This window comes from Gavia stellata, chromosome 3 (genome assembly GCF_030936135.1).
Source record: "Gavia stellata isolate bGavSte3 chromosome 3, bGavSte3.hap2, whole genome shotgun sequence".
NCBI classification, from domain to species: domain Eukaryota; kingdom Metazoa; phylum Chordata; class Aves; order Gaviiformes; family Gaviidae; genus Gavia; species Gavia stellata.
The window spans coordinates 58746643-58773547 of NC_082596.1; the positions used below are offsets into that span (position 1 = coordinate 58746643).

At 39.8% G+C, this 26905-nt stretch overlaps 1 protein-coding gene across 2 annotated transcripts in view; it reads right to left on the reverse strand.

The window, feature by feature from the left end:
* The window catches only part of PTPN2 (protein tyrosine phosphatase non-receptor type 2), a 34832-nt gene extending 9204 nt beyond the window's left edge, over positions 1–25628 (reverse strand). For both annotated transcript variants that reach the window (XM_059836383.1, XM_059836382.1), the window contains exons 1-7: positions 25551–25628; positions 22048–22138; positions 13087–13187; positions 12380–12478; positions 10968–11105; positions 3698–3907; positions 2124–2282 (exon numbers count right to left, since the gene is read on the reverse strand). In XM_059836383.1, the coding sequence (XP_059692366.1) occupies positions 2124–2282; positions 3698–3907; positions 10968–11105; positions 12380–12478; positions 13087–13187; positions 22048–22138; positions 25551–25619 (867 nt within the window). In that variant the 5' untranslated portion in view covers positions 25620–25628. The remainder of the gene's footprint in view (positions 1–2123; positions 2283–3697; positions 3908–10967; positions 11106–12379; positions 12479–13086; positions 13188–22047; positions 22139–25550) is intronic.
* Positions 25629–26905: the final 1277 nt, after the last annotated feature.

The window sequence follows — 26905 nt, forward strand, 5'->3', positions numbered from 1 at the left end:
ATTTTCCTTAAAATTATAACCAAAATGCCTATGTAGGGGAGCTAAGACTTAGGGCCTGTATTGCCTCTTAGAATGAATGGAGACAATGGAAAGGCATGTTAAGATGTTCAGTTGACAGAATCAGGTGAATGTCAGATACAGTTTTTGCATTCACAAGTTTCAGTACAGAATTATAATATGTTTGTACTCTGTCTGCAAAACACATCTATGGATCTAAGGAATTCAACCTTCTTTGTCCTTTCAAAGCCACAAATTTGTTTTCCAGAAACCACTCATTTAGACAGATTTTTCTGAAAGAGTGATAGTAAGTTATTCTACTATGTTGTTGAAGCAATATTAACTTATCCTTATTAGGAAGGAATTTTATAGAGATTAAGTCTTCAATCTCGTTCCACCTCACCCATTTTATATAGTGCTTCCTAGTTATACTACAGCACCATGCAGTGGCACACCAACCACATGCCTCTCTCTGCAGGGCTTCAGAGCAGCCTAGGCAAGTGTATGATCCTTCCTTCCAGTCACAGGTGGAAATCCCATCCATGCTAAAATGAAGGGAAGAGACTCCTCACCCCCCCATACAAGTGTTGCAGTTGCAGCTGCTAGGTGTAAGCAAGTAAAGGTTCAAGTGTACCTTGTGTTTGTCTGCACAGTTTACTGACTTCCAAAACCCATGGCGATGTCAGAGATGAACATTTGGGTAATGTATTAGAGAAGCTTTCAATGACTTCAAGCCCTCCCCATCAGTAGCAGAGAGAAGTAAAACACCTCTCACACTCCGGACAGTACAACTGTTCCCTATGGGGGAAAAATATGATCTAGCTGACCTTGAAAGGAGAACTATTCCTATTAAGTATTGCCAATTCATTTTCTGCACATGACCCTGCGACCTAAAGAGAAAAGCACCAGGACAACTGCCTGTACTGCAGAAAACACTGGTTTAAGAAAGACCATCTGAACAATCATAACAAGAAAAAGAAAAAGAAGAACAAATGAGAAGTGTGCCTTCTTAGGTATTCTCTTAATAACTGACAATACTCAGTAACTGACTAACTAATAAATGACAAGCAGTATTCTGAGTTGACAATGCTCCCTCGTATCCAGAAATGAGAAATCCCATTATCTAGATGGGTAAGTATGGGAACCAGAGCTGCTCACAGTTTGGAGTGTGGCTTTTTAAAAAACAAGGCAGAAAAATTAGAGAGAAGAATACCCTCATACCACCAGGAACAGCTACCAGAAAAGAGGCTAAATTACTGTTAGTGTTAGGATGACTCATACAGTGTTCTAGGCATATGGCACAGGTGTCAAACTAGCAGCACATTACCTAGGTGTTGATTAGTAGTTGTGCAGAATTATTTATTTACATAGCAAGTCAAGAAACATTTGTCAAAGAGAAGAATCTGACAACTACCAGAACCACAGAAAAGAGGAAATATGTTTATTTGCTTTGTTCATGATTTTAAGAGATCAACAAAATAAAAAAGCCCTAGCATATGAAAGCAGAATTAAGTCTGTTTCGCAACCTCTCCTCCCAGTCCTCCCTCCCACCTAGCCCCAGCCATTTAAAATAGCTGTAGGTACTGTTATATCTGCAAGCCACACTGATAAAATAGTGAGATCTGGTAGTCTGTTTACCCCAAAACTCATGATATTCAGCTAGATTCTACTAACTGTAACACAAATTTTAAAAGGATATGAAGAAAAAAAAAAAGGCAACTTACTAATAAACTTGACCTGTAGCATCAGGCAGCTTTATTGGTAGAAGAATATATAGCAAAGATCAAGAAATCCTAAAAAGATCCTTGCTATCTTTTCAAAGTGATACTGAGCATTACTTTTGCTTTTCTGTATTGAAGATATCGATTTAACCTTTTTTTTTTTTAACATTAGTCCAGACAAGTTATTTTTATATTTTATCTAAGATGGAACAAATACATAGGATTCAAAGTTTTGCTGATAGAAGGCGCTGATCAGATACCCTCTAATACCTTCCAGGCACCTACTGAAAAGGCAAATTATTTAAATACCATAAAGTTTCATGTTTTAAAATAGTTCAGAGCTCATTCTTAACTACTGTTAGCAGTCTACTGTTTATGTTTAAATACACAGAGCTAAACATTTACCTGTATCGTTGAATCCCCCATTATAAATTTTGCTCCTTCTATTACAGCCATATATGAAAATCTTAGTTGATCAGGAGTCTGAATAAGTCCCATTCGATATTTTCTCATATCCAGTAATACCTTCTTAATATCTACAGAAAATGGGTCTTTTTTCTCCAGCTGTAAAGAAAGGTACATCAAAAGCGTCATTGCTACTGGTAATGACAGACAACATAAAAAATAATTATAAGTAAAAATGAGCCATAAAATTCCATCTAAAAACCAATTTCTTCATATTATGTTTTCATTAGTTATATATGAAATTAACATCTCAAATGATTTCCAAATTGTTTTTACAAGGAAAAAGTTAAGCATCTAATGAAAGCTTATTATGGACAAATCAATGATCATGTATTAACCAAATAAATCAGTACCTTAATACCGAGTCTTAAAATTAAGAAATTTAGATATGCTTGATTTTATTCAGGCATGTATTTGTACTTTGAAATACGACTGTAAGAATCAAAACCATAAAGCAGTATTTACTACTGCTCCTGAATGGAACAGCAATTTGGAATGACTGAAAGCGGCAGAAGTTTCCTTATTTAAAGCAGAATCCCTAATCCAAGCAATGCACACACTTGTCCCCATGCTACATTCACGGGGTGTTTTTAACCACATATCTGCACTTCTTGCAATGTTCACTTTAATTCGTCTAATATTAAAGCATACTTGCATCAAAATGTACACCTACGTTTTTCAAAATGCAGACCCCCCCGAAAATAAAAAAAAAATTGAAAGAACCTAACCAAAATCAGAAGTGTCATAATTTAAATGAAATCCTATTTCACCTAACCCTGTGCTCTACTTCTCACTATTACCAAGTGCAGCCAAAGAGAAAAAGTCTGTCTGAACTTTAAAATCCAACAAAAATTTAAAGAGATTTTAAATATTATTTAACATTTAAAGTTCACTCAAGTCATGAGCAATTATAGATGATGCAGTTCACTGAGTAAGCAAAAAATCTACTCATTCATGTGGCATTGCAACTGGCTACCAAGCCCCACCTCCCAGAGAGCTGCACAGCTAGGCTAATTCTGCACCATCCTCCATTACACACTGCAGGAGACCCAGGGGCACACCCAAGTTGTCATCCTAGATCAGATACCAATTTTCTGCAACATCAAGAAAAGTGGCCTGTCAGATCTGCAAGATATTCCATGTTTAGAGGAAAAAGATTTATATATTCAGTTGTCTCAATATATATTTCACAAGCCTAACTGTAAGGTCGTATTAAAAAAAACAATCTCTATCTTTTTTAAGCATATCTTATATAAAATATTTACTTTTCAGGAAGCTTTGAAAATGTGTAAACTACTTCAAGGAGGATTTGTAAATGTGTTTCAAGAGTTGTGTTTTTAAACTGTCGAAATACGTGAAGAAAAAAAAAGTACAATGTCTTAATTAAAGTTTTCACTGGCATGTCATTAACTTAAAAGCTTTTAAAGCCTTCTGACCAAAAAGTCCATACTGGGAAGACAGGCAGGGTGTCAGGAGAAGGAAAGGTGTGACAGAGAAAATGACCAAACACTTACCAGAACAAGACAAGTGTCTACTAATGAAAATGTGCCGGAACGTCCTATACCCGCACTGCAGTGAACTACTGCAGGTCCGTGTTCAGGACTTAGTGAACCAGACTCTCTGACTTTAAACAGGAAGTTCAGGAATGAAGCTGGGGATTCAGGAACTCCAAAGTCTGGCCATGTAGTATAATGAAAATGAAAGATCATCCTGGACTCACCACTCTAGAAATGAAAACAAATAAACAATACAACTAGAAAGTATTCTACTTTTGTTTAGTTAGCACACATTTTCCCAATCTAAATCAATAGCTATTTTCTATTTTAAAACCTCCCATTTAGACAAACAATCCAATAACTTGCTTCAAGTTGGATGACAACCAACAGTGCAACCTGAAGCAGTTTTTCATCCAAGTTTGCAATTATTACCATACAATTTTTTTTTCTTCTTCTCAAACTTCTAGTATTATATTTAGTTTGCTTTACTACTTGCCCCCAAATATTCTTCTTTTTCTACCATTAATGCAGCTTAATGGCTGACAGCAGTTATTAGACTGCTAGCGTTAACAGGACTGAAAAAAACCACCCATCAGCATTGTAAGCACTCTCCACTCTTGCTCAGAGCAAGTTTTAGTATCAGGAGGTATTAGCATCTCCTTTACACTAACCACACTACTGAGAGGAGCAGGAAGCTTTATGCAAAAGGCCTAGAAGGACCCATATAGCAGAATGTCTAGTAAGACTTCTGCTGAACTTATTAATTCTTTGTAAGTAAGAAAGAAGGATTCCAAAATCATGCAGTTATTTCAGAACCATGCAGCTCCTCTCTTAACATGACCAACTAACTGCCAGTATAGAAATGACAGCAAGAAAGTGTGTGTGTGTGTGTGTATATATATATCTGAAAAGCTTTGATAAATTTCGATTGTATCTTTATGGAACTCACTTCAGACCTGCTGTTAAATGCTACTCCTTGCCTCCCTTCTTTTATTGCTACAGTGATTTTGAGACAACTTGATCACTGATGGAGCTCAGGAATTTTAGAAAGGTTCAGTTATTTTTATCATCCCTCCATTTAATCTTATTTTCCACATACACTGAAACTTAGATAAACCTCCACAAATTTGGAATACAAGAAGATTTTCAGTATCAATGTATTCCAGAAAAGCTATTTTTCTTTTTCAGCAACAGTAAAATATAGCTATGAAATTAAAATAAATTCTACCATTCACCTCCTGCTTATTCTGTTTCCACTTCCTATGAGGGACAACTTATGAAACTCCTTTGTGAAACTAAAATAATCCAGTTCATGGTTACCACAGTAACAAAAATACTCTCCCATTTTGTCTTCTGATTTCAACGCCTGACTGCCAATACTTTCACAGAAAACAGTGGATATTAACATGACTCAAGTCACTCTCAAATGCAAAGTTGTCTTTCAGGAATATTTTGTCTTTTGCCTAAGAGCTCAACAAGGACAACAGAGTCTGATCCATCATATTGGGAAAACGAGTACACAGTAAGATTTCAAAGGGGGGGGGGGAAAAAATCTACCAAGGCCTAAATTGTTTAAATACACTGGGATTTCCCTTTCTTATTTGACTGAAGTAAAGCATTAAAAAAAAAAGTTTGCATTTTCAACTGAGATCTTCTTACTGGTCTTCTGTACCTAGTTTTTCAGCTAGTGAGTTAATTCACTAATCAACTGAAATGGCCCATTTGTTTAAAAATCATGAAGGAGATACATTTTTTATAAGAAATCTGGAATTTTAAAGACAATAACACTGTTAAGCAATTTCCTCTATTGCTCAGAAAAATAACTCATCAATTTACAAACAAAATTAAGAGGAAAACTAGAGAAATGAGCTAAATATATATACTAGGTAAAGCAAATGTTGAAGTTGTTTCTTGTGAATCTAGATGATCCTTTGTAGTGGTAATTGATACTCTCCCCCTCAAGATTCTTAAATAGCATTCCAGATGAAAGCCTCCCTTATACCTTAAGAAGGCAAAAAATGCCCTTATCTATAGAAAACAAAAGGTGCTCTGTAGGTTGTGGGTTTTTTTTTTTCCTCCCCCAAATCCCATACCGTAACAAGCACTACGCATCCTCCTCCTAAAAAAAAAATAATCAGTAGTGCTTCAAGCACATGGCCAAGTGTCACCCTGTTCATACAGTAATCTGAAAATAGGTATTTCTAAAGAAAAAATTAATCAGTGCTGTTGTACACCTCATCCAGCTCTAACCCACAGAATTACTTTTTTCTCCCTTCCCAGACTGCACGAAGGCTTTATCCATCCCCCAATTTTCCATCTCTTCAGCTCATTTTAAAAATACCTAGTCTCTTCATCTTTCTCCATGAGTCCCACTTCAGAGCACAGGAACAGGCTGGTCTTCCTTGAACTTGCAGTTTCTAATCGTACAGCCAAATCCCATTTGAGTATTTCAAACCTCTCACATTTTCTCTCTTAAACAGAATGGCTCTTTCAAGTGGTGCTTGGCAGTCAAGCTGTACAGCTGAAATACTGTCTTTATGTGAATACCCATACCACCCTTTCTTAAAGCACTGCCCCTGTCACTGGAGCCCTGGCAGTGTTCAAGGCCAGGTTGGATGGGGCTTTGAGCAACCTGGTCTAGTGGAAGGTGTCCCTGCCCATGGCAGGGGGGTTGCAACTAGATGATCTTTAAGGCCCCTTCCAACCCAAACCATTCTACGATTCTATGAAAATGAGTCAAACATTTCTAGCGGAAGTTTCACAAACTACTAGGATATACTTTCAGTAAATAACCAACACAGCTAAAACTGATAAACTCAGAAAGCTACTTCCACACTGCACAGTTCTCCACTGACTGCTGGCAACGCTAACAGCGTAGTGAAACCACAAGCCATGCTCCAGGTTACAAGCAGACATCCACACAAGGACTTGAGCAGAAAAATAATATAATGTCATTAGACTAACTTTCATCAAAACAAGCCCTGTCATACATAACGTTTTTACAGTGACTGTCCAATCACTCAAAGCAAAAGGGTACAAAAATCTTAGAGTAACTTTAGGTTGTTCAGTCACCTGAGAGTATGAACATGAATAAAATACTACCAAAATACTCAAAGGAATTTGATGCCTTCAGTGTCAAGTAAAACAGGTGAAGACAGAAAAACGCTGGTCTGTGAAATTTCACACACTCCTATAAAAGCCTTTGTTTCATAGTTTAAAGGCTACTGAAATGGTCTGACAGATGAAGGCATAAAATACACCTACAACCTCATAGTGGTTCTGTAGTTAACGATTATGCCTTAAAGTGCATTAATGACTAATTTGATCATATAAAAATGAGGAGGCATGCTGTAAGGGCAATATTTCTAAGCACTGAAATTCAAAATCTCGAATCAACTTTTACCACAGCCTCTTCTATTTGTTCATTCTAATGCTTGGTAAAATGGTTTTCAAAATGCACATAGAAGTGGCAATGAGGATAACAGGGCCAAATAATCCTCACAAACATTCTGGGTGTTTTTTTAATAACTAGTGCATATCCTGTAAGTCAACATGTTAATAGCTATGCCCACTGAATCTGCAAAACACTTGACATTCAAGTGAGTCTGGGTTCTCCTTTCCTGTTAGGCACCAATACCTTTACTAACACCTCAGTCTTATTTCTGTGGTCATGAAGACCAAAATTAATCCCTGTTGCAGTTTGACAAAGTGATACGAGCACACCTCACAAGTTTAAAAGCAAGTGTATGCCATGTTTCAGAAATCCCTTCAAAACACTATAGGAATTACATATACACATCTGTATACAAAGATACCACTAGATCCCAGAACGCTGCCTGCCATTAGATTGCTTGCCTCCACAAACAAAATATCTTCTCAGTATGTTTAAAATTTTGGACATTGTAAACTAGCAACCAAGCAAATCTTACCTTCTTGAACTATACTAACTCTTCCTGGTTCATCCAGAGGATCCGATAGTGAGGGCAATCAAGCAGTCTTGTGTCACCTTAATCTGACAGCAATGGCCACACACAGAGGCTTGGTACTAAGCTGAGAATCCATTTTCCTAATGGGTTTTTCCAAGTATTTGCTATTTGCAGAGGACTCAAGATTCCACTTAGGGTTTATTAATGGTCCTTACTCTAAAGTATCATACCACCAGTGTCACATCAAATCTAGTTAATTTCTTCTAGTCCTTTCTCCTCCAGCAAATATTTTATTTGCAAACCTCTCTTTCAGCTGCTTTATTCTTATTTCTAGGAACCCAGTCTGAGATACACTCATCAAGGTTCCTCCAGCAATTTCAACTCCTTTCCATTGCTCCATTTTCTCACCCAGTCAATCCCTGGTTTCCCCCAAGTACTGACGCTCATTTGCCCTCCCATAGCTTCCCTGAATTCCCCAGTACCAACATTGTGGTGTTTTGCTCATAGGCATTCATTATGTGTCACACTATCTTTCTCCAAGCTATCTGGGTTGCCACATCAGAAATTACTGAAAACAAAGGTTTTCTTTCTCTAAAGACCAGTACTTATACTTGTGACAAGGAAAGCTAAAAGCAGCAATAAAGAATAACATAAAAATACATATTCAACACCAGGTGGAGTCTTCCAGAAGTTAGCGGTCAATAGCTAACAATTCTCCCATAATATCGTCACAAAACTTAGCAACCCCATCCAGTAAGGTTATTTTACAGATTTAGCAAAAGGCTCTCATAAACGCCTAACTATCACTTCTCCAGTATACTGGGAGACTTTACGTCAAATCACATACATGCAATAGCTTCACACATAAGTGATTATGACTTCTTAACATGAGCACAGTATTTTCCCTTACTCTTATTTTCCAACCAAGGCAAGAGTTTGTGGAAGCCTTCACAGTCAGTCTCTCAAGGAGAGTTCTGAACCTGAGCAATTACAGCAGAAAGCAGCAGTCAACTTTTCGAAGAGCTGACAATTGACAGCAACAAAATGATGGAGGATACACAACAAACCATGGTGAAAAGGCAGCTTCAAATTTCTATATTCTAAAATGCAGACTGGGTCAGGCAAAAATAAGGAAATGCTGCAATAAGCACCAGCAAGACAAAGCACATTAGAAATTTTTTCAAAACTTTTGGAAAGATACCAATAAACACATCTCCCCTCCAAAGCTTTATTGGACTACACTAGCCACAACAGCAAAAACAAATGTTTGCCTAGAACAGATACAAAGAAACCAAACTGCCAAATGCCTTGATCTAATCCTAAAAAACAAACATTGCCCACCTCCCCAAACCCCATCTCTACTTCTAACTGCTCTTTAAAAAAAGAAAACAGAAACACCACCAACAAAAACAACCAAATATTCAGAGGTTGTTTCATTGGTAAGAACATTAAACAAGCACTTTACTCTTCATACATATCTATTTTTCTTATGTATTAGAGAGATTTGTTGCAGTAACACAAATTTACTTGAGTTCAGAAGGGTTGTATTATAAAGACAATTCTAGTTCTGTTTTCAAGGAGATACTAAAATTTCTTAAGTGTTCTTGGAACTCAGAGTATATTTTGTTTGTGAGTTGTCTTATATTCCAGGCAACAAGCGACTAAGTGTCTTACTACTCTGCCTCTACCAGTCCCCTCCGCAGTAACTTCCATAAACATAGTTAAGATCACGTTTCAAGTTACTATGAATACTCAGTTCCCACAAGTTTTATGGTATAATTATCAAATTCTTATGGAAGGCTAACGTAACATTCGCAGTGTTATTCTAGAAACTATGTAGTTTTTCTGTTTGAGTAACCAAGTATGTTCTACTTCTTGTAGCTGTTTTATATAAAAAATATTCTTTGGAGTTAATATTTGTGGAGCCTTACAGGAGTGCTAAGGCATTAAAATAAAAATTCAATACAGTAAGTTTGCTAAGTATTTGTGAAATTGAGTTACATGACTTTGTACAGTGCTTATGGGCCTGCATTACCACTGCAAAGCAAACCCAGAAATGTAAGTGCTCAATAGCTCCAACTCAAAAGTCTACTATAGTACACGTTGTGCTGCTCCTCAAGGGATTTCTGCATTTTCCAGCTAATGCCACGTCCAAACACACACACATCGTGAAAATTGCATCCTTTGAAAATAGGAAGTTTAAGATTAGGGGCCCACATTAGCCAGACAATTCCACAAAGAAGCCTTTTCAGTAGTTAAGAAAACTTGCCTCAGTTTTCCAAAAAGGAAAGTTATTCTTTCTCAGGCACTAGCTTGCAAGCACTACTACTCTTTTCTTCACCTTTGCTGTCAATAAACAAACAACTAAATAGAAATTCTTCAGGTCAGTAGGACAGAATTTCATAAAGCTCTTCTTACATTAAATAGACCAAGGAACAACATGCCAAGTTTTATCATGTTGATCTCGTGAGGGAGGTTTCAAATTCACAAACGTTATCTCAAGGTACCATTAATAGTTACTATAAATTCAAATAATTTTGACCAAATATATCAATGTTTAGTTGTATAAAACAATATGCAAAGGAACATCTTCACGCTTTCCTAAATCCACTGACAAGACAACCTTCAATAAAACTTGCCATACTAGCACTTTCATTTAATATAAGGCAAGGTTTATAGGGAGAGAGAGATTATCTTACAAGACATAGCTGGAACAAACAGACAAGCTCTTCAATCCTGTCTTCAGCTCTGAAACAGAAGCAGCAAATTCCAACCCAAGCTCAGGCCAGGAACAATTTTTTTGAGCTTAACTTGATTAAATTGTCAAAGTGCTTAATTTTTAAGAGAAAAGGATGGTTGGTCCTGTGAAGCAAAAGGGGAGGTAAGCAAGAGGAGATAAAGTTACCTATCTACAGGAGGTAATCACCCCTCCCCCCAAAAACTTAGATGGCTGGACTGAATTATATGGAAAACTAAAGTTCCATTAAAAAACAGTAATTACTGAGTCCAATTTCTGATATTCAAAAGAAATCAAAAATTTCAACTCCTAGGTTCCTCCTTTTAGGGTATTTCTTACAGCTCCTCTTAGAATCACCGCTACCATCAATTACAATTCAGCATGTTAAGGTACTGCCAAATGGAAACTATAAAAAGATTGAAACTGTTATCTCTTTTAATGTATAGATTAATTCAAGTCTAACTCACTTGCTTATATGCCACACATACATCTTCAACATTATCAGAAGTGCATTAAAATTTTCAGTGTAAAAGCTCAATCAAACCTGTAGTGACAATATGCTATATGGTTTTCATTATATACTTAAGCCCAGAAGTACGAGCTATACAGACTGAGAAAAGCTTACATTGATATTTTCTAATTGCAGTAGATGTACTGTGTAATAGGATTTGACGTCTTCAGATACTAGCCTCACACGGAAACCTGTTTCACTGAACGTCATAACTTCCTCTTCTTTTGTTGGCCAGTATTGTGCACATTTCACCTAAATTTTTTTTTTTTAAAGAAGAAAAAGAAGAAGAAAAAAAAGAAAAATCTGGTTAAGTATCCTAGCATCTTGGGCTTTGCATGAGCAGATTCTGAGACCCCATTATTCTACATAGTAGAATCAAGTATCTGCTCCCAGTTTGAGGAATTCTCAAGTCCATAATGTTTACAGCCAAATTGCAACAACTGTTTCAATGGCTATTATGCATTCCCGCTTTATCTGTTGATGCTTTCTTTCATTGCAGGTTTTGAGACATACCTTAACCCTTCTCACTCTCCCCCCTCTAGTTCTCTACAGTGAACAGAGATCTTTACTCAGCTATTTCAACATTTCCTCCCTCCATTTCTGAGGTGCACGTCTGGACATTTACGTAACTGATGTAACACATCCGGTTTTCCCAAGGCTTGCTGAACACTGGAAGATTCTAGTGAAATAAAAGAATGAACTAACAAATCAATGCAAAACTGCCCCTTATCCTTTACTGCTCTTTCCCTGCACTCAAACTTTCTGTAGGAAAATTTCTGTTTAAGAAAATAAGTGACTTCGTAATGGACTAGTCAAGTCTTTTTCACTAACAAAACTACTCTGAAAAAAAAAAACCTGTAAACCTCAAATGACATGCATTTATAACTAAAATCCACAGTGGTTTTAGGCACATTAGCAGAAAAACTACATGATAACAGAAGATTTGTGTTTTCTGCACATATACCACCAGCTGTAAAGAATCAAAAATAACTAGACCAGTTCGACAATTGCTGGGCAGGCAGCTTGTCTTCATTGTTACAAACAATAGTTTGTAACAGTGGGCATGTTCATATGGGCATGGTGGTGTTGGATTGATGGTTGGACTTGATCTTACAGGTCTTTTCCAACCTTAATGATTCTGTGAAACAGTTAAGATTACTATATAACACATATACTGTTAGATTTAGAAGAAATAATCTAAAGATACTTCAATTCAAACTTGTTTCCTACCTTCCATTTTATTCTAGAGCATCTTACACCGCTTCTACTCCATCTCATGTCTATCTGTACATCCTCCTTTCTCAGGATGTTACTTTCACCTTTCTGGATGTACATTTATTAGCTGCTGTTTTCACCAAACTGAATTTTGTGTCTTAGCTCCATCACTTTCACACTATACTAAATACATGTTCTGCTGTACACCAGTGAGAAAGTCTGTTAGTTCTTTTAACATACCAATCAAACATTGTTCAACTGTATTAAAAGTATGTGGCTTACTTTACAACTTTAGGCCTAATATTACTTACTGATTCTTTTTCAACAATCCTGTTCAGCATGACAACTGCTTTGGTTTGTTGTTGCCATACCATTAGCCAAAAATGACAACACGTATTAGGTAGTGGACCCTGTGTAGTAAAGAAAAAATGCGTGGGAGAACGTATAGGCAAAGCAGTGTTTGAATACAGTTAATAGTTTACTGTGTGAAACTGGAAAAAGTCTTCCTCTGGAAAGTTTAAACAAATTATTAATAGAATGATAAAAATGACAGGCAAGAAAGTAACCACACTGCACAGGTCGTTCCAGTACTTAAAAGTTATTTTTAAAAAAAACAAAAACCAACCAACAAAACAATAAGAACTCGGGAAAGGTATGTTTCAGCTTGAGCATCAATACTATTGTGCTGTTAGAAGAAAAGCTACTGCAGACAGGCTCAGAAGGTACAAGATGAAATAAGGGGTAAAAGTATTGTTTCAACCTATTTCCAAAAGAACTGAAAAGAAGAGTAAGAAATATTTGAAAAGCTTTACATGCAGTGAACTATTCATACTTAAATATTCCCTTTAGCTTTTTCTTAAAATATAAAATAATGTGTTACAACTAGATCAAACAGGCAGTTAGTAGATTTATATAATCACAGAGACAAGGAACTATCCAAATACAAATTACAACTGTACAAATCCCCCTCCCTCAGATTCTCAATCCCTGTAATAACCTAGTAATTGGTACTACTTACCTGTGTTAAAATATAGTATCTCTGGGCTTCTTCTATGACCACTAGGCTTGCATTGATATAGTCATTCTCGGTGTTCTGCAGTTTTACACGACTATGATCATCTAAAATTCAAAGAAAATTAGGAATTAATGATGCATCCATCTTGATGAATACTAACAGGCAAGTTTAGGTCTAACAAGCAATTAGAAATAAATTGGGCAGCACTAACCAAATGGCAAACTACAAATATAGGTGAAACTAATTTCTCATGTAACTTTGGTAACTGCCTGTCTGATTCTCCCCTCAGCATTCCATCTGTATCGGGTAGCAAGGCTTTGGTAGTGGGGGGCTACAGGGTTGGCTTCTGTGAGAAGCTGCTAGAAGCTTCCCCTAGCCTAATAAAACTAATGCCAGCCGGCTCCAAGACAGACCTGCCGCTGGCCAAGGCCAAGCCCATCAGCAACAGTGGTAGCGCCTCTGGGATAACATATTTAAGAAGCGGGGCGGGGGGAACCTGTACAACAGCAGCCAGAGAAAGGAGTGAGAACACCTGAGAGAAACAACTCTGCAGACCCCAAGGTTAGTGAAGAAGGAGGGGGAGGAAGTGCTCCAGGTGCCAGAGCAGAGATTCCCCTGCAGCCCATGGTAAAGACCATGGTGAGGCAGGTTGTTCCCCTGCAGCCCATGGAGGTCCACAGTGGAGCAGATATCCACCTGCAGCCCACAGAGGACCCCATGCCAGAGCAGGTGGATGCCCGAAGGAGGCTGTGACCCTGTGGGAAGCCCACACTAGAGCAGCCTCCTGGCAGGACCTGTGGCCCTGTGGAGAGAGGAGCCCACGCTGGAGCAGGTTTGCTGGCAGGACTTGTGACCCCGTGAGGGACCCACGCTGGAGCCGTCTGTTCCTGAAGGACTGCACCCCATGGAAAGGACCCATGCTGGAGCAGTTCGTGAAGAACTGCAGCCCGTGGGAAGGACCCACGTTGGAGAAGTTTGTGGAGGACTGTCTCCTGTGGGAGGGACTCCATGCTGGAGCAGGGGAAGAGTGTGAGGAAGAAGAGGCAGCAGAGACAACTTGTGATGAACTGACCGCAACCCCCATTCCCCGTCCCCCTGTGCCAATAGCAGGCAAGGAGGTAGAGAATTTGGGAAGGAAGTTGAGCCTGGGAAGAAGGGGGGGGGGGGGGGGGGGGGGTGGGTGTTGGATGAAGGTGTTTTTAAGGTTTGGTTTTATTTCTCATTATCCTACTCTGATTTGTTTGCTCATAAATTAAACTAATTTCCCCATGTCAAGTCTGTTTTGCTTGTGATGGTAATTGGTGGATGATCTCTCCCATTCCTTACCTCGACCCACAAGCCTTCCATTATATTTTCTCTCCCCTGTTCAGCTGAGGAGGGGAGTGGTAGAGCGGCTTTGCTGGTCACCTGGCATCTAGCCAGGGTCAACCCACCACACCATCAAAGTAATTTCAGGGAACCATTAATAGAAGCTGCCTAGAAAACTGGAATACCCAGTTTTCTTCAAAAAACAACCAAAACAACACAACCCTCCCTCACATGCCAAAAGATGCTTGCAGCCATCCCTCAACAGTTGTGTTTCCTTAATACAACAGCACCAGAACCCACACCAGGCAGCGCTCTGTCCTATCACATCAGATCACTCCACTATATGGTTTCCTTTAAGTTCAGAATTCCAAGATTTTTGGTGAAGCTTCATAGGCTGAGGTAGAATCATAAAGTTAAACTCACACAACTAAAAAAATTATAAAGATCTACTTGCACTAATTCAAACCAAGCTTCGATAAATTTCATTTTCCCTGTATTTTATTGTTTAATACTATACAAATTAAAAATACTAAAGGGGCACATGCAAAAATGTACCTATTTAACAAATCTTCCAATTAAATGAAGCCTAATCTAATTACACAGTTTCAGTCTCTCATGGTTACACAGGCAATACAGAAGATTCCCCTATTTATGGCAGAAGCAAGCAAAGGACTGTTTAAAGTTCTAACATTAATTAAGAAAGATTATCAGACTGCCATACTAAAACACTGCATAACAAAAAGTCACTAGTGGCTGTTCCTAGAACCTTTTAGTCTCCTAGAGGGTGATAAATCTGATACATTTAGGCAATCAGACTTGTTCACATTAAGTAATCCTTCAGCCATTTATTAGAACTGTATTAAATAAACAGCATTTTTAGTTTAAAATTTGTACACAACTGCCTGCCAGGAAATGAGATCCAACTGACTGCAAACCTGAAGCTCAACTGCCTAGACAGACTGTTTATGAGAAGAGTAAATAAAAAATAGCAAACTAAAATGAATTTAAGAGACTTCAACACCTTTCAGGAAGAGGTGGAAGAGATTACATAAAGAAACTGACAGAGCTGAGAGTGAATTACAGTGCAATGCCAGTTTTCAACCTACGTTCACCTGGTCTAACCCACAAAACTCATTCTGGGTGCAGACGGATGGCACAGCTGCCATTAAAATGTCAGCCCACTTTTCCCTCTCCCTTCCCCACACCAAAAGGCTAACCTCCTTTTGACAAACATCTTGAGAAACGCACAAAATCCATGAGTTTTGCCATGAGCAACTACCAAGCATCGCATTCAGTGCAGCTATGATAGGGGAACTCAGATTAATTCCCTATACCACAGCCAGTCTATACTGCACAAGAAATTCATACTGCACTAAGAAATTCATTAATATGACCCCAGATAGGCAAAAATATGATGGGAATAAAAAAATAGTTACTGAATTAGACTCTTGTTCTATGGTCTACTCATATGATTCTATAAATACTTTCCATATGTTTGGAAACCTGGCAGAAATGCATTGACCAGGTCTTGATCTGCTGTTATACTATTCATCTATGTGCTATTGGCAACTCTCAAAGAGGATCTTGCTGGATTCAAGGAAAGAAGTTGACAGTAAATTACTACTTTTTTTTTTTTTTTTGAAGGACTGAGATTTGGGGTTGTCATCCTACCTCCTTTAGCTGCTTGCTTTTATATGCAGGCACATACAAATGTGCAGAGAACAGAAATACACTGAAAAACTATTTTTAATACAAAAGTATGAGAAAGTTAGTGGTTTAGTCTGTTTTCATTGGCATTCCAGCTATAAGGCAACACCATCTTGACTTTCAGGAGTCTTAAAACAATTCATGATAGATGTCTATGAAGAAAAATATATTATCAAAGCCAAGACACAGTAGAATTAAGACACATGTGCATTTAAAAGTAAAATATATCTCCTTGTATTATTTTGTCTGGATAGTAAAGTGTTACTTTTTCCTTTCAGCTATCACTTTATCTGAAATGTTTCTACTGGAGAGAAACCAAGACCTTTGTAAATATTACATGTCATTTGCCAACAGGAAAAACTTAAGATCTTGTTATAGTAAATCACACATACCGGTACTAGTGTTCTCGGAAAGATGACGTAAGCAAGCACTGTTAACAGTTTAATCACCCAGCAGCAGCTGCTGTATTGCTGCCAGTAGGAGATAACTGCCGAGGCCCTAATGAGGTTTCCTACTGTAATCTTTACACACATTTTTTCCTTCTTATAAATTATGCTTTGTAAACACGACAAATAAAATTCTGAAGGTGTTTTTTAAAAGCCCCTTTAAGAACTAATTCTATGCACAGACAGCCTCCCTCCTCCTCCCCAACTAAAACAGAGCTGATCCTACAAATACAGTGGCATATACTCCACAGGACAAAGAAAGCCGCTGGCATATATTGATTTCCCTTCTTTCAAGGGAAAAGGTTCCTAAAGGACGCAATGACCTAGAAACCTCATTAAAGCCTTGGCTCGCTCTTCTGAATTAAATGAAGCAAGCCAACTTTTGACAGAGAGTTAGCTGTAACATATTTCCCATATGTAAATAATTTCCAGTTACAAAGTACTTTAGATTTATATGAATGATAAACCTAGAAAGATAAACCTATCTTAAATCTTATCTTAAATACTTATCTTAAATGTTGCCATGCCCACAACAGCTAAAATATAATAGTCATTTTCTGAAGTGCTAATTCCCTATTTCAACAAACGATGCAGCCCGAAAAGGAAGTGGAAACCTTAAAAATGCTTCTCATTCTGGCTCCTGCACTAAGAAAACTACTCCCAGAACCAGCCTGTCAGAGATAAGCAAACTCTTATTACCTACTTCAAGTGAAACCCTGTCCCACTGATATCACTGACAACACTCCCTGTGTCTCAAAAAAGGCCAAGACTTCACATTACACATCAATTTGCCCACTCCCTGCTAAAAAAGAAAATTACACATCCAGTTAAAACCAGGATACAAAACGTTTGGTATTTTACATCATACAGTTCTTGCAGTTGGTTAATGAAAGGTTTTTATTTGAAAACAACTTTGTTTCTAGAAGTGAAACCACTGTATAACTTTAAAATTATCTTTTATCCAAGAGATGTCTCTGGCTCCCCAAATATAGAGCCATTAACAACAAAGGAGGTGAAACGCTACTTAGTGGATTAAAGAAATAAATAAAACATGTAGCCATAAGCCATCCCAATGACCCAGTCTGACCCTTTCCCACCTACGAGGAAATCCTATTCATTTCACTAATCTAAACCTAGCCTATCTGAGCTGCTAAATTATTCAAATTACAATACTCTATCACTAGACTCAAGTCTCAAAGGTAGCCTAAGGCAAAGGAAAGGCAGTGACTTTTCCCCACCCTGTCACTGGTTGTACACAATGAATGCCATCATATCAATCATGGCCTAGCTCATAACCGAAATGTATTCGTACTGAAATATATGCATAACTACTGCACAGGATCCTTACACTTTTAAGCAGGACTGTGAAAAAAGAAAATTAAGATACAGTAAAACTGAAATCAGTATGTGCTATAAAATTCTCCTCTTCCCCAACCCCAAAGAAAGAAGTATCTCCAAAAGCAGCATGTTGAGTTTATTTATACCATGTTTCTGGTAACAAGATGTTTCAGAGAATCATTAGGTAACATTATAAAAATCATCAATGTCAGCTTCTAATATTGGCAACAAGAAGTGCAGTAGGCTTATTTTGGACAGATCATCTCCCTGTTCTCAGCACATACACTCAAAACACCGGACAGAAAGGGAACATTTTTGCAGCGATAATTAATCAGCACTATGTGCAAAACCATCCACATCAGCTCCAACTCTGTTCCCTGTAAAGCACAATATTCTTCACATTCCCCCCTCCCTGGTATATACTCTATGACAACTGTAAGCCTCTGGTTGAAAGGTCCAACACAGGGTCTACTAACGGCCATGGGAAGAAAACAAGAGAAATCACTACCTCTCAAGACTCTCCAACAGCAACATGATCTACCAGGCAAAAACGTTCAGATGACCTAAGAAATTAGGCTACACACATTACAAAGGAAGGCTAAAGATAAAACTGTGTAAACCCCCATCTACCCTCCAAAAGCAAAAGAAAAAAAAAATCCTGCCAATTTTGCCGAGGGGATTTCCTTCTTGCCTCTAAATCTGGGAACACAGTAAGCAGATCTCTAAAGCTGTTTACAGTCAATCTGAGACACTAGACTTCTCTGATATCAACTAAGGATAAGATTTAGAAGGAAAGGAATAACAGAAATCTTAGAATTTCATTGAAGTTACGAATAAAGAATAATAACCTCACAAGTTATTTTCCTCTTAAAAATGTTTTCTGAGAAATGGTTTCATCTGTCAGGAAATGACTGGCTGTCAAACCAAACCTATTTCAAATTAACTTCCTGTTTCAATACTACTACATAGCCAAAATATTCCTCTCCCTATTCTAGACTAATACCAAACTGCTAGACTGCTATTTTGTTTGGCTAGGCAGTAACTCTTGAGGGCTTTTACCCAACCAAACTTATACACACCATAGCTCTTTAGCCAACAAAACTGAACACTAACAAAAATATTTATGAAACTGAAGACAATGTGAAACTCAGCTGTAGTGGGCAAAGATGATTAGCCTTTCCAGCTAACAGAAATCAACTTTTACCTAGAAATGTAAGTAACAGACACAAACTGGTTTCAGCATCCATGTCCTGCGTATTATGGTTGAAATGAGGCAAGCCAACCCAGAGCACTTTTTCCCTGCACTTGTAATTGACATCTTTTCCATAAAACAAAATAATCTTTGCATTTCCTCTTGCAGACATACCACCTCAGACTTTAGACTGGCTTGGCCGCTGCCTGGATTAACAAACCATTTTCTCACTGCTACGGAGAAATAGAACATTTTCATCAAATTACGTCTTCTGTCTTACAAAATATTTAAGTAGCTAGATCTTAAGACTTTAACTGCTAGTTCTGAAGGCCTTCGACTATCAGAGAATATTAGTATTATCACCTGTTTTTGATTTAAACACCATTAAAGAGCAGTAAAATTTGTTAAGTGAAGGACCGAGATGTTAAGATCGTGTAAGACTGAGTCATCTTGCATTTCTGCAATGCCAGTTCCTTGCATACATGCGCCATGATTAGATGTGTTCACCACAGTGACCAAACTGCACAGCTATTACCCCAGCTGCTTTGAAATTTAGGTACTGCTATCTTGGAATGTTATTTATCATATATTCCCTTCCAGGTCTCTTTCTCCTCCCAGCTCTCACCATTGTTACAAAACCAATTACGAGTCATATTTGAAAACACACAGATGTAAAATTCAACAGAAATTAGTTCAAACACAGTGTTTTGCTCTGTTCTTCTCATACAGCCTTGCTCCTAGTGCCAAGTTCTGCAGGCTATCTTGGTGGCCCAATTCAAACCTTCTTTCTTTCAGAAATGCTAAGAACTGAGACATACCTCAAAGTTTGCCATCTTAGTTCAGTCATCATGTTATACTTCATATCAACTAGCATGTAATGACTCTAACCCTTTCCTGAGCCCAACCACTACTTCAAGACAAGATTTTATCTAACTGTCTCTCTGGTTTTGCACAGGGTCCAGGGATTAATACAATCACATAATTAATTTCCTCGTGACTAAAAGAGCATTTCAGAAGCAGACTTTGCCATGACCAAGGCAGAGGTGATTGGTGCTCTTCACTATTATAACAGGCATGCCATGATTAAGGAAAATTTTGAGCTCCAAAAAACTACAGGAGAGGAATACAAGTCACACCTCAAAGATATTATTGCAGGCATTATTAGATGCTACTTAAATAACACAATGTATGTTTATTTATTTATTTTAGGAACACTCTTTCTAAAAAGAAAGAAAAACCACAAATACATTGAAGGTAAGCTGCCATTCTCTTTGCAGTAGTGCCTAAAAAATTAAATCCATGGATGGGGGAAATGGTAAATACATGAATACAGCTTCTGCCACAGAATTTGTATAGGTATTGGACCCAGGAACAGAACTTGGGTCTCATGGGTTCAAATCAAATTTCCTGCCTTCGCTTCTTACAACCCCAATCCCAATTTAGATATGAAACAGTGAATAAAACATGATCTACTTTATCACCAGTAAGATGCTAATGCTGTGCTGTAACAGGACAGCAGACCTGAGACAGTGTAAGTACCTGTGCACAGATCAACAAAGGTCCAGCAGAGGCCTATCTCCCTTTGCTGAGCATACACTGGAAGTTAGTAAGCCTTGACTAACTTGAGGGATCTTCTTCAGAGCTGTATGTTTCTCAGGTAGACCATACTGGAGAATGCCATGCAGACACAGCAAAGAGGCTGTGCACCGAACTCTAAATTCAGTTTCATCAGAGTGCAGTATTGAGATTGAGCATTAAGCTAGTCTGGATCCATTTGGTGCAAATACACTGTGCAAGTTAGCATTCTGGCAGCAGTCTGCTGAGCAGCACGCAGCGTTGCATCTGACCAGCATGACTTAATCTGAGACCTTTTCCGTGTACTTTTGAGAAGCGCTATGCACATGCTTTTACCACAACTTTCAATTGGAAACAAGGAGTTCAGCACTTCTCCAAATCTTACAATAGGAATTCAGATTAGGTTCTCAAACAAAAAGCCCCAATACACCAGCAACCCTTCAAAAATTCTAGATCTAGTAACAAGAAGGTTTTATGAGCCTTTGGTGCTCTGGGAAACTTCATACTAAAGAACACACAAACATTTAACCTTTTCCACCTTCATTATTTTGTAGAAAAATTAAGGCTGTACTAAATTTTTTTTCCTACTCCTTTCGAAAGTGATTTCAGATAGCTTTCTCCAGCTATAACTACATATTGGTAATCTTTTGCTCACATGTCTTTTAATAGCGATTTCAGATTACAGTTTCTAAAGTAAATGCTGTTGAAAAAAGCAGCAAAGAAGCTGGTAAGAAAAAAAGCTGTCTTCAGCTGAGATACAGGATTGTTATATCATGAAGACCATTTTATGGCAGTTAGTAAAATACCAAGCACTCCATACCGTATCTACTCACATTAAGAAAATGAAAAAACAACTTTATGCATACATTCTTCCAAACAGACAAAAATAACAAAATCTCAAGTATTTTTTAAAGCAACAGTAGAAATCCAGTATCATTTATCCACACAATCTTATAAATGTGCAGAATCACTTAGCCCAAAAGGAAACTGTTTGTGTTAGTCAAGGCTTATTAACTTAATTTCTGTGCTCAGCAGATCTTGTTTTTTTTAATGACAGATAAAGCAATATTAAACAAATAATTTCCTTATGAAAAAAAATCTTTAAAATATTACTTTGTAGCTCACAAACATTTACCTATATACTAATAACCATGACTTGCAATCACCTCTCATTCACAATTCAGCACGAGTTTAATCAGCAGACTTTTATCCCTTCTGTTATACACATTTGTGTATGTGTTACGAAAAACACATTTATCATAGGATACATGCCTTCAGAAATAAACAAAATACAAAACCTACAATGACCATTATTTATTAGCTACAGTGTTTAAAAGTAAACTCGGTAAGTAAAAAGTCTAGAAATTTTACTGCAATAATTACAGAAAAGATACTTACACGGACTAACATCTCTGTATCTGTTTCGATTTCTGTTTTCTGGATATTTTGCAACTCTATGAGGGTAGTCACTGGATTTATGTCGAATTTCCTTTAAAAGACAAAAAATGCAATTTATTTATAGCCCGTACGCTGATTAAGGTTAGTGTTCTATACATCCTATTGTAAGACTTTCAAGCTTATTTATTAATCAAGGTTATTAATTATTAACATTTTTAAACCAACCTTTACTACACCTAGTGTAGTGTTATTTTCACTCAAAAAAGGTCTCATTCTTGGCCAAGCTGTTGCCATTTAGGTCTTCCCACACTTGGCTAACACCACCAAACTAACATAAGCGCAATTTGGTAAGCAGCTGATCTAGCAGGAACAAAGGGGAAAAAAACACAGATATTTATTACACTTACAGTTTACCTCAGACTTGCACGTTATCTCCCACCGTAATAAGAGACTCAGGCAGCTAGAACTAACAGCTAACTAAAGCTAGCTCCTTTAGACCAACTGGCAGCAGAAATCCCCACAAAGGTAACTGAACTAGTTAATGATTTTATGGCTGCTGTTAACAGCCACAAGATTCTTGGTGGTTTGATGGTCCAACCCATACAGCTGTAGTAGTTGAACATGACCCAATATGAAGGAACAATTCTAGACTCACAAATACCAATGTGTAATGACACCCTGCTTCTCCCCAGGCATTATTAAAATCTTTTCAATAATCTGCACGTGGAAGATATTAAAACATACTCATTTACACACTATTTTAAGGAGCATACTGTTCACAAACTCTGAATGTTCCATTTTATTAAGTTTTTGCCTCTGCGTGTATCTTTTCCACAACTTCACTAAGATGTACACATTTACCTTATGTAGACAACTGAAAACACAGCTCAAGTGCTATTGACGAGCAGCCTCCCAGGAAATGAACTCTCCCTTTATATCTCCGTACTGATGCCACCTCAGCAGACATGTGGTATGATACAGAATTAACAGTATTTTATTTTTAATTCCCCTTTTGTTTTAGATGGTGTTGCTACATGTGATCATTATGTCCCAAAGAGCATTTAAACGTCTCTTTACAACTCAGCATTCTTTGATCTTCTCTAGGTTTCCACTATCTTCTTTGTCTTCTCAAAATCCCTAAATAGTCTATATATTCCCAGGCAACGAACACAGCCAAAAAGGACTTCACTGGAAATCTAACATATATAAGGAAGCTCCACTTTTTAGCATCTGGTGCGTGACATGACTTAAATGCAGTGCCAAGCTGTAAAGAACCTAAACTACAATGTGGAGCAGCAACTGTCAAGCACCGATGCTCTATGTATTAGATCAAGAGATTTTTATACAATTAGACAATAATTTTTTTTTATTTTGATACAGGACACTGGAACTTCTCTTCTCCTCTACTTTATATGGCTTACAAGCTTTGGGAGCAACCACATGCACGTTGAATAAATGCATCTGGCAGGCATTCACAACCCAGTTACCATGAAATGTAAATTTTGTATTACCTCATAACAGGATGCAACGTATCTTGTTTTTAAAAGCACAAGCATAATCTGTGCACAGAAACAGACCTGTAAGTTGGTCAAGAAATATTAAAACAGCTAGAAACACATTAAAACACTAGAAACACTACTACAGTGATGGGGGTGTGTGTGTGCTAAAAAGAACTAAACCTAAGGAAGTTTAATGACTAATTTTAAAAATCAGGTTTCCCCACATATGATCCAGCCATCAAGAACCAGAGAAACAAACCAGATGCCAGATATAACAGAAGGCATATTACACAAGAAAAACTTGCATTGAAAAAAGAAGGTGAAAAATCTGTGTTATTTATTCAGTCATTAATTCAGATTGGATAGGAGCTCTGGGAGTCAGCATAAATAAGCTTCACAGCATTTTACCACAAGTCTTGGCAAATTCTTGGAACTGAAAGGAAAATATGCAAAACTGGTCTCAGCAAGAAGAATAAAATAATCCTAATACCGAACTTTTTTTTCTTCAGGGAGACTTACACTTCTCAGGGCAAGTATGTATGTTTCTTATACAACATTATCATAGGAAAATACCTTCCTAAAAAAAAACTCGATGTAAAAACAAGTAGTCAGCAATTACAGTATTTTCTACAAGTCTGTGCTGTTTAAAAACATAATTTGCTATTTTCTCTTTATATTTTTAAGGAGATCTGTATTCTCTGGTTTTAATATAAAAGAAATGCATTAAGTACCCTGAAAAAATCCTGAGTTTGCAAATTCTAGAAAATCAGGGAAACATAAAATTCTAATACAAAAAACTACTAAAAAATATTTTACAGCATAGCTGAAGTAAAATTACGAAATCTGTATACAAAGTTTAGCAGAGCTTAACATACAATTTTATCTTCAGTTTACTTCTCCAAGTACAACTAAGTAATATTAAAACTACTTGGGAAAGCTAACTTGTTCAGTCTGGATATAGCAGATGTAATGTGTGTGTACTTTTCTACCTCATGAAAAAAAACACTGGTTGCAGAATTCTTCCCTTACACTTCTCATTAACTTAACCCAGTTTATTTCTGCTATTCCCCGTTAAATTCAAACCACAGTTCAGTTTCATAATAAATGTCTAGAGATAATGTATTTGAAATACACATAAATCAAATACACTGCTAATTTAACAAAGAAAAAGCACAACTTAAAGTTAGTAAAGAGAACTTTCATTTTGGATTGGTTTTCCTCATTTATGAAAGAGCACTGTAAAATACATACTGGCTCAAAAAACTGCTCTAGTATAATAGGCTTATATATGAAGTCTGTTCTATGGAACTGACCCAAAGGCTATTGTTGTAAGTTAGCAATCTCGTTGTTTCTAGAGAAAAATGGTAAGTAGCATATTTTCTGAGAGAGAACCGAACAGGCCTCCTGCAGACGCCAAGCAGGTGAAGGCAGCGGTAACAGGCAGCTGACGAGAGTAAGCGGGTGCCTGAGGAACCGCTGCTCTGCGGTTTCAGTGGCAGGGCCGCGAACCCAAGGGCGATGGCAAGCCTTGGCCGGATCGATATTATCAGGTATAACTTTCCACTCTGCCTGGAAACTGCGGGGAAAGCACCCTCGCCCGGCTCAGATCAGGCCGCTCGGTTAAGCACTCAGCATCTAAACCGCCACTGCCCTCCGCGTCCCGCCGCCAGCACCCGGCTGAGGGGCACCGGCCGCCTCCGAGCCCGCGCAGGCGCCGTGCGCCGCCAGCACCCTCGCCATGGGCAGCGCGCAGGCGCAGCGGCACAGCACGCCGCAAAGCGCCTGCGCACTACCCCCCTCCCAGGGAGCAGCGGCGGCCGCCCCCCGTGCGCATGCGCAGCGCCTGCCCGCAGTTTCGCTGCGTGCACCTGAAAACGAGTCGTGGCCCAGCGACTTCCGCTCCCCGCTGAGGCGGCACGTACCGGCAACGCGAGCTGCCGGCTCGCGGCCCTCTCCCCGTCCTCCCTCCTGCCGAGGCAGAGCCGGAGCAACCCCTTCGCTCACCAGATAACGCGCCTGCCAGTCGTTAGTGGCATCGATCTCCTGGAACTCCTGCTCGATGATGGCGGACATGGCGGCGGCCAGAGCGCGAGCCTGTCCGGAGGCCGGCAAGCTCCCGACCCCTCGCGCGCTGCCCACCACACGGGAGCGGCGAACGCGCTCCACCCCGCCGCCGCGCGCGCACATACGCTCGCAACGGATCTCGCTGCCGCCAGTGCCAAGCGCATGCGCGGCCCTCGCCTCCGCCCACCGAGGGCTGCGGAGACCACGCCCTCGGGGAGGAGGGAAGCACCTGGGGTGACGTCACGGGGCGGTGGGGGCGAGGAAGGGGCGGGGCGGGGCGAGGAAGGGGCGGGGCGGGGCGGGGGCTGTCCCCAGGTGGCCCCGGGGCTCGGCGGGGCCGGGGGCTGCGCCGCGGTTCTCCGCGGCGGCTCAGCCGACTGGAAGAGGGCTGGGGTCGCAACGCAGTTAACAGCCGTTTGTTGCCCCGATGTCCCCGAAACGCACAAAGCGCGGGCAGACCTCGGGGAGTGAATGAGCGCTTCCCGCCAGCAGCGCTGCGCCGCCGGCGGGTCCCCGGCCCGGTTCAGCGCGGTGAGGGCCGGTGGCCGGCGGACAGCCCATGCCGGCCCGCCTGCCTGCGTCCCGCCTTCAGCTGCTGGGTTTCAAAAGCAGAAGTACGAAGACACGAACGTGTCAGACAAACAAATGACGGCAAGGCGTGCCATCTCAAAAGCAGAAACGCCGGGCGGCGGAACGCGGCAGCCCCTGCGATTGCTGCGAAGAGAAAGCCCCTGAGGAAACAGCTTCGCAAATGCTTAGCAGAACCAGAGGTCAGGCGGAGTTCGGCAAGGGCCCCGTCGCCCAAGCTGCAGGGAAGTCGCTGTGTAGCTCCGCGTAACGGAGAAGTGCCTGTAACCCTGCGGATAGGCCAGCCCCGCTTCGCGCCTCAGCACAGATGGCTCATCAGCGTACGGCGTGGTGTTAATCAGTACCGCAAAGGGGAAGGGATTGAAGTGCCGGGCCCCCTCCGCGCACCCCAGTGGCAGTCCTGCCGTCGGCCCGGCCGCCTCTCCTCACTAGGGTCCGGGCCCGGTTCCCTCCCCGTGCGGCGGGCTCCCAGCCTCCCCCCGGCTTGGGAGGTTTCACGGGGAACATTTTTACCTGCTCGCTCCCACCCCCGAGGGGCCTCCGCCCCCCCGCCGTGCCCCAGCCGCTCCCCTCGTTTCCGCCGCTCTACCGGCCGCCGGCGGTTACCCCCGCCCCGCCCTGCTGCCCCTGGCCACGGCGCCCGTCCTGTGCGGTGCGGTGGCCGGGCGCCGCCGGGCCCACTCGGCCTCGGGGCCCCTCAGAGCGCC